The 7,508-nt window shown below is 75.8% G+C and overlaps 1 protein-coding gene across 2 annotated transcripts; it reads left to right on the top strand.

The window, feature by feature from the left end:
- Nucleotides 1-1,199: 1,199 nt before the first annotated feature.
- On the top strand, nucleotides 1,200-7,208 carry CACNB3 (calcium voltage-gated channel auxiliary subunit beta 3). Of its 2 annotated transcripts, XM_075724860.1 has the most exons (14): nucleotides 1,200-1,404; nucleotides 1,581-1,673; nucleotides 4,311-4,433; nucleotides 4,522-4,644; nucleotides 4,721-4,836; nucleotides 4,910-4,974; nucleotides 5,073-5,092; nucleotides 5,321-5,401; nucleotides 5,618-5,676; nucleotides 5,763-5,872; nucleotides 5,963-6,114; nucleotides 6,192-6,287; nucleotides 6,637-6,786; nucleotides 6,918-7,208. In XM_075724860.1, exons 1-14 carry the CDS (start codon nucleotides 1,363-1,365, stop codon nucleotides 7,206-7,208), a joined length of 1,521 nt encoding a protein of 506 aa, XP_075580975.1. In that variant the 5' UTR covers nucleotides 1,200-1,362. The 2 variants fall into 2 exon arrangements, with proteins under 2 accessions (XP_075580975.1, XP_075580974.1); XM_075724859.1 differs by lacking the exons at nucleotides 1,200-1,404; nucleotides 1,581-1,673 and adding an exon at nucleotides 3,253-3,294.
- The last annotated feature ends 300 nt before the right edge of the window (nucleotides 7,209-7,508 follow it).

Below are 7,508 nucleotides of genomic sequence, written 5' to 3'. Positions count from 1 at the left end.
ACCCCCGCAGCGGCGGCGCCGGCCCCCGCAGCCCCCCCCGCAGCAGCGGCGGGCCCCGGGGAGCGCTGATTAATCATTAATTAGCAGCCGCCGCCGGGCCCGTGTCCCTGCGGCCCCACGCGGAAGTCCCGCCGCGCGGGGGGGGGGGGGGGCGGGCACCGGAGCCCGGCGTGGGGCCGGGCCGGGGGCACCTCGGGGGGCACCGGGGGGGGTCCCGCACACCCTCACCGGCCCTGCCTGTGCCTCGCCCGGCCCCGGGCCCGGGCCTGCCCACGCCGGGGCTCCGTGGGCCGGACCCTGCCCACGCCAGGGCTCCGTGGGCCGGACCCTGGTCCTGCCGGGGCTCCGTGGGCCAGACACTGACCCGGGTCAGGCTCCGTGGGCCAGATCCTGACCCTACCAAGGCTCCGTGGGCCGGATCCTGCCCGTGCTGGGGCTCCGTGGGCAGGACCCTGACCCTGGTGGGGCTCCGTGGGCCGGCCCGTGGCCCTACCGGGGCTCCGTGGGCCGGATCCTGCCCGTGTTGGGGCTCCGTGGGCCAGACCGTGGCCCTACCGGGGCTCCGTGGGCTGGCCCTTGACCCTGGTGGGGCTCCGTGGGCCGGACCCTGGCCCTACCGGGGCTCCGTGGGCCGGATCCTGCCCGTGCTGGGGCTCCGTGGGCCGGCCCCTGACCCTGGTGGGGCTCCGTGGGCCGGCCCGTGGCCCTACCGGGGCTCCGTGGGCCGGCCCCTGCGCACCCCGCCGCCCCTCTCCCCCGCGGCCGCCGCAGCCCCCCGCCCATCGCTCCGGCCGGGCGGTGCAGTGATGCCGCAGCACCGCGGCGCTGGGCCGGGTCCGGCCGCCCCCGTGGGCACGGGGAGGACGCGGGGCGTGGGGCGAGTGTGCGGGCCCCGCCTGCCCCACGCGGGGGTAGATGGGGGCAGATACCCCCCGGGGGGGGGGCAGCTACCCCCGGGGGGGGCACGGCGGCCGCGGGACCCGTCCCGGTGGGACGCGGGCAGCGTGGCTCGGGGCTCCCGCATCCCCGAACACGCGTGGGCACGGAGGCGGCGGCCCCCGGGGCTCCTCTTTCCCGCTCCCGCCCGGACGGTGCCCGCAGCGCCGCGGGTTGCGGGGAGGGTCTGTCCCCGGTGCCCCCCCGGTGGCTGCCCGGCTGCGGGGGCGCGGACCGGACGCCACGGGGATGGGCGCGGGGGCGGGCAGGCGGGGGCGGGGACGGCCGGGACGCCCCGGCGGCCCCGTGTGATGCGGAGCTCGGCAGTGGCGGCGGCGGCGGCGCGGCCCTTCCCGGCGGAGTGCCGCGGTCCGGTGCGGGGCGGCCCCGCCGGGATCCCGGGGGCTCCGGTGGCCGCCGCCGGGTATGTCCGCCCCGGCGCAGCCCGCCGCTCCCGGCTCCTTCCAGGTGAGCGGGCCGGGGCCCTCCCGGCCGCCGCGGAGCCCGGTGCGGCCCGGTTCGGTTCTGCCCGCAGCACGGGGAGGGGAGGAGGGGGGGGGCCGCCGGTGGCAGCTGAGCGGCGGGGCAGCGCCTCCCGGTGCTTCCCGGTGCTCACCGGCCGGCCCCGCCGCTCCCCCCCGCAGAGCCCCCGGAGGCTCCCGAAGCGCAAGAGCCGCTTCAAGCGCTCGGACGGCAGCACCTCGTCCGACACCACCTCCAGCATCCTCCGCAGGCAGGTGAGCGGGCCGGCACCGGCACCGGCACCGGCACCGGCACCGGGGCGGGGCAGCCCCGCCAGCCCCGGCCCCCCCCGCGCTGCGGCTCCGCATTAAGGCACGGACCGGGGAAGGGGAGGGGGTGGGGGGGAAGCGGCCGAGCTCCCCCTCCCCAACCTCCGCACCGGGGGGATCCCGGCGGCCGCCCCCACCCCGCCGCTCCCCCGGGAGCGGGGCTGGGCGCCGGTACCGGGCGCCGGTAGCATCGCAACAGCCGCTCCCCGCGGCTAAAAATAGCGAGTGCTGCGTCAGGGCCGGGCCGGGCCGGCGGGCACCGGCACTGCGGCGCGGCGGGGGGGGTGTCGGGGGGGGGCGGCTCCGGGGAAACTGAGGCACCGGAGGGGGAACGGGGAGGGCGGGGGGTCCGCTGTGCCGCCCCGCCCGTTCCATCAGCCCGCACCGGGCCGCCGCCTCCCCGCGCTGCCCGGGGCGGGGGGGGGGGGGGGGGGGGCACGCATGGACCCCCCCGCAGCCCCCCGCCCGCCTGCTCCGGTTCACCCCAGCCCGGCCGCCGGCGGGGGAACGGGCACCGGGGCGGCCCCGGGGAGGGCGGGGGGTTCCGGTAGGGGCGGCCCCGGCGGGCGCCGAGCGGCCCGAGCACCCCGGTTCCCTCCCAGGGCAGCACCTGCCCCCCTCGGTACCCCCGGGGACGCCCCCCGCCCCGGCCCCGCACCCGACGCGGCCCCTTCAGCACCTCGGAGAGGGCCCGGCCCGGCCCCGCCGCGCTGCCCGGTACCGGGGCCGGTGCCCGGTGCTCGGGCCCGGTGCCCGCGGCCGGTCCCGCTGCGCTGCCCGGAGCCCCCCGCCCCACCGAGCGCTGCCCCGCAGCCCCCGGGTCCGAACCGTCCCGGGCCGGTCCCACCGCTGCGCGGTAACGGGGCGGGCCGGGCCGGTCCCCCGGGGCCCGCCGCTGCCCCCCTCCTCGGGGGCGGGGGGGGCGCGGCGGGGGGGCGGGAGCGGCTCCGGCCCCGCCGCAGGGCTCGCCCCGCAGACGGGGCTGCTACCGGCTCGGGGCAGGACGGGGGCCGCCGCACCGGAGCATGGAGGTACCCACGGGGACCCCCCCCCGCCGCCGCCCCGGGAGCCCCCGGCCGCGGGCTCCGGGGGGGCTGCACGGCCCCTCCGCCCCGGGCCCCCCCCCCCCACCTCCGCGCCCTCTTTGCAAACTCCCCCGCTCTCCCCCGGGAGCTGCCCCGGGGCCCTGTCCCGGTGCACCGCACCGGCGCCGCTCGGGATCCCCGGCTGCCAGCGCAGCCCCCCCGGGGGTCCCACCGGAGAGGAACCGGAGCCCCCCCCGGCAGCCCTGGGAAGGGGGAACCGCGACCCCCCAACCCCAACCCCCCCCCCAGGCTGAGCCGGCGGGGGCGGCTCCGTGCGCCCCGGGGGGAGCGGCGGGAGGCGGGGGCGGGGAGGGGCGGGGAGGGGCGGCGGCGGAGCGGGCAGGGCCAGCCGGAGCCCGAGCCGCAGCCGGAACCGGAGCCGGTGCCGGTGGCGGAGCCGGGCGCCGGCGGGGGCGGGGGGGGCTCGGCTCGCCCCGTCTATGTCGTTTTCTGACTCCAGCGCTACCTTCCTGCTCAACGAGGTACCGGCCCCGGTACCGGCGGGGCGGGGGGGGGCCGTGCCGGGGGGGGGGGGGCGCCGTCGGTGAGTGGGGGGTGCCCCGATTGCGCCCCGGGGGCTGCGCCGGGGCGGGGGGGGGGGGTTTGGCCGTGCCCGGTGCAGGGGCTCGGCGCCCCCCAGCTCTTTGTTCCGCGCCGCCGGGCTCGGTGTCGCCGTCCCCCCCCCCCACGCCGGGATCGGGAGGGGGGGACCCCCGACCCCCATGGCCGGGGCCCCCGGGGGGGGGGGCGATGCTCCGGGCTGGGGGCTGCATGGGGGGTGGCGTGCTGGGGGGCGGGGGGTGCTGGAGACGCTGTACTGGGGGGGGGCCGTACTGGGGATACTGGGGCGGGGGATGCTCGCTGGGGGGGGGAGCAGTGACGATGCTGGGGGGGGGCCGTGCTGGGGAGGCCATTTTGGGGGGCGGGGGGGGGGCCATGCCGGGAAACCATATTGCCGGCGTTGGGGTGGGGGGGCCCAGGCCCCCCCGATGTGAGCGAGGTGGGGGGGTGCGGGAGGGGGTGGGGGGGGGGGCGGTGCTGGGCAGCAGCGCTGAGCTCAGCCTGGGGGCCTCGGGGGGGGGCTCAGCCCCATCCAGGGCCCTATAAATATTTCACCGCAGCTTCTGCGCCTGTTCCGGGCGCAGCAGGCGACGGGTAATTACCGGCGGGGTGGGGGGGGCTGCGCCGAGCACCCACCGGGCACCCTAGGGTGGGGGGGTGGCTGCGGCAGGCCCAATTCCCCGGGAGGACGGGGACCCCTGCCCCCAGCACGGCACTGCCCAGAGCTGCGGGGGCTCCCCCCACGGCTCCCCCCAGGACGCGGGGGCTGCACTCCAGGGCAGCCATGCTGGGCGATGCCACCCACGTTTGCTTGATGCCGCCATGGACCCCCACCGAAAGCCGGAAGGGGCTGGGGGTCAGCGGAGTCCCCTCCTCGGGCTGGTCCCGCTTTGTGGGGGTCCCCGCAGCCCCCCGGCACTCAGCCCCGTCCCCCCAGGGCTCGGCCGACTCCTACACCAGCCGCCCGTCCCTGGACTCCGACGTGTCCCTGGACGAGGACCGCGAGGGTGCCCGGCGCGAGGTGGAGAGCCAGGCCCAGCAGCAGCTCGAGAGGGCCAAGGTACTGGGCTGGGTGGGTGGGGGGACACCCATGGCACTGCCCTGGGGGTGCTGGCAGGGCCTGGGGGTGCTGACGACCCCCCCCCCAGCACAAGCCGGTCGCCTTTGCCGTGCGCACCAATGTCAGCTACTGCGGGGCGCTGGACGAGGAGTGCCCGGTGCAGGGAGCCGCCATCAACTTCGAAGCCAAAGATTTCCTGCACATCAAGGAGGTGAGTTGGGGTGCTGGGGGGGACACACAGGGCCAGAACCCCCCCCCAGCCTCACCCCTGCCCTGCACTCCCCCAGAAATACAGCAATGACTGGTGGATCGGGCGCCTAGTGAAGGAGGGGGGGGACATCGCCTTCATCCCCAGCCCCCAGCGCCTGGAAGCCATGAGGCTCAAGCAGGAGCAGAAAGCCAGGTAGGGACTGGCCCCCGACCCCCCCCAACCCCCCCGGCCCCCCCAAAGCTCGCTCACCCCCCTCCTCCCCCAGGAGAGCTGGCAATGCCCCAGGCCTCGGCGACAGTGGGAACCGGCGATCGCCTCCCCCCTCCTTAGGTAAGGGCAGGTCCTGGTCCGGGGGGGTCCCAGGAGGGTCCCCAGGGGGGTCCCCCTTCGCTGTCACCAACCTCTGTCTCTTCTCTCCTCTCCCCAAGCCAAGCAGAAGCAGAAGCAGGTGAGTCCCCAGGGCAGCGCTGTGCCCCGGGCAGGGGGACATAGGGAGGGGGCTGCAAGCAGGGCTGAGCACGGGTGGGGGCACAGACACCCCCCCACCCCCAGTTTTGGGGCTGGGGGGGGGCTCCGGGATGCTGGGGTGCCCTGGAATAGGCTCCTTGCCCCCTTCCTTTCTCCCTGGGGGTGGGAGCGCAGGGCGCTGAGGTGTCCCCATGTCCCCCCCCTGCAGACACAGCACATCCCGCCCTACGACGTGGTCCCCTCCATGCGGCCCGTGGTGCTGGTGGGGCCCTCGCTGAAAGGATACGAGGTACAGGGGGACCGCGGGGTTGGGGGGGGACACCCGCTGTGCCCCCATGGCGGGGGGCCGCACCCCTTGGCCCCTCCCTGCCCGTCCCGTGCCGGTGGCGGGCAGATGGCGGGGCCGAGGGCTGCTGGCAGGGCGCCGGGTGGCTGCCACCTCCCTGCCGGTGCCATCTGCCGCGGGCTCGCCGCGGGCTCACCGGGCTGGCGGTGCTGCCGGCAGGTCACCGACATGATGCAGAAAGCCCTCTTCGACTTCCTCAAGCACAGATTCGACGGCAGGTGAGACCCTCCCCAGGACCCCGCCAGGGCCCGGGGTGGGGGGTACCCAGGTCCCCACCGCCATCCCTCTGCCCCCCCCCCCCCAGGATCTCCATCACCCACATCACGGCTGACCTCTCCCTGGCCAAGCGCTCCATCCTCAACAACCTGGGCAAGCAGGCCATCCTGGAGCGCTCCACCACCCGCTCCAGCATCGGTGAGGGGCCGGGCTCGCCCTGGGGTGTGGGGACCCCCCCCAGGGACCAGCCAAACCCAACACGGCCCCTCCTCATCCCCCCCCTCTCAGCCGAGGTGCAGAGCGAGATCGAGCGCATCTTCGAGCTGGCCAAGTCCCTGCAGCTGGTGGTGCTGGATGCCGACACCATCAACCACCCCGCCCAGCTGGCCAAGACCTCGCTGGCGCCCATCATCGTCTACGTCAAAGTGTCCTCGCCCAAGGTGCGGGGTGACCGCAGCTCGGGGGGGGGTCCCCGCCGCCCCCCACGGTGCCGTTACCCCCCCTCTCCCCTCCCCAGGTCCTGCAGCGGCTCATCAAGTCCCGCGGCAAGTCCCAGGTGAAGCACCTCAACGTGCAGATGATGGCGGCCGACAAGCTGGTGCAGTGTCCCCCGGTGAGCCGGCAGGTCCCCCCGCCCCGGGGGGTGCCCGGCAATCATAGAACCATCGAATCGTGGAGGTTGGAAAAGCTCTTTAAGATCATCCAGTCCAACCGTTAAACTGAACACTACCAAGTCTAAAGCAATTAAGGGTAGAGGAATAATTAATTTCGTGTTTCCTGGCTCGGCGGCTGGATTATTTTTTAATGAAAGTAAAAAGTGGGAATCACTACGGTTGGAAAGGATCTCTAAGATCATCAGCCCAACCATCAACCCCACACCACCGTGCCTACTAAACCCAAAATCTACCCGTTTTTTGAACGCAAACCACCCCCCTGACCCCTCTCGTGTCCCCCCTCCCCAGGAGCTCTTCGACGTGATCCTGGATGAGAACCAGCTGGAAGACGCCTGCGAGCACTTGGCCGAGTACCTGGAGGTGTACTGGCGTGCCACGCACCACCCCCCGCACGCCCCCCACGCCGTGCCCTCGCCCACCGGCCTCCCAGGCCTGCAGGTACCCCCCTCCCCGCACCCCCGGACCCCCTCTCCCTGCACGCAGCCGGCACGGGGGGTGCACGGACCGGGGTTTTGGGGGACAGACGCAGCCCCCCCGCGCCGTCCCCGCAGCCCTGTCCCTACCGGCAGAGCCAGCAGCTGCTGGGAGAGCGGGGGGAGCACTCGCCGCTGGAGCACGACAGCTTGATGCCATCGGACGAGGCCGGGGAGACCTCGCCCCAGCCCTGGGGGGCCGCGTCCCAGCGTAGCTCCCGGCACCTGGAGGAAGAGGAGTACGCGGACCCCTACCCCGATCTCTACCAACCCCACCGGCACCACAACAGCGGGCTGCAGGGCCCCGGCACGCCGGATCGCCAAACCGAGCGCAACCACGACAGGAACTGGCAGCGCAGCCGGCCCTGGGCCAAGGACAGCTATTAGGGGTGGGGAGGGGGGACACACACACACGGCTGGGAACCGGGCCCCCCCCCCCCAAACCCTGGGCGCTCCCCACCTCGCCCCAGCCCCGCGCTGGGGGTGCTCAGACAATCTCCCTCTCTCGGGGAATCTCCTCCGCACTGGCAGCTTCCTCGCGCCCGGCCCCCCGGGCAAATCTTCAGCCATAAGCACAGGGGTGGGGGGGGGGGGCCGGCGGCCAGGATGCCCCAGGACCCCCCCCCAGCTCCTGGGGCCAGGCACATGGCCGCCTCCCTGCCTCAGTTTCCCCGCCTGGCCCCCGCA

This window comes from Pelecanus crispus, chromosome 26, assembly GCF_030463565.1.
Source record: "Pelecanus crispus isolate bPelCri1 chromosome 26, bPelCri1.pri, whole genome shotgun sequence".
Lineage (NCBI taxonomy): Eukaryota > Metazoa > Chordata > Aves > Pelecaniformes > Pelecanidae > Pelecanus > Pelecanus crispus.
The sequence above is the reverse complement of the archived record's forward strand: the minus strand, read 5'-3'. Positions and strand labels throughout refer to the sequence as shown.

Bases quoted from the DNA above. Each gene is read 5' to 3' on its own strand.
- CACNB3 (XM_075724860.1), top strand. From the start codon at position 1,363: ATGTCCGCCCCGGCGCAGCCCGCCGCTCCCGGCTCCTTCCAG. The intron at 4,975-5,072 runs GTAAGGGCAGGT...CCTCTCCCCAAG, and splicing joins ATCGCCTCCCCCCTCCTTAG to CCAAGCAGAAGCAGAAGCAG. The intron at 6,288-6,636 runs GTGAGCCGGCAG...CCCCCTCCCCAG, and splicing joins AGCTGGTGCAGTGTCCCCCG to GAGCTCTTCGACGTGATCCT.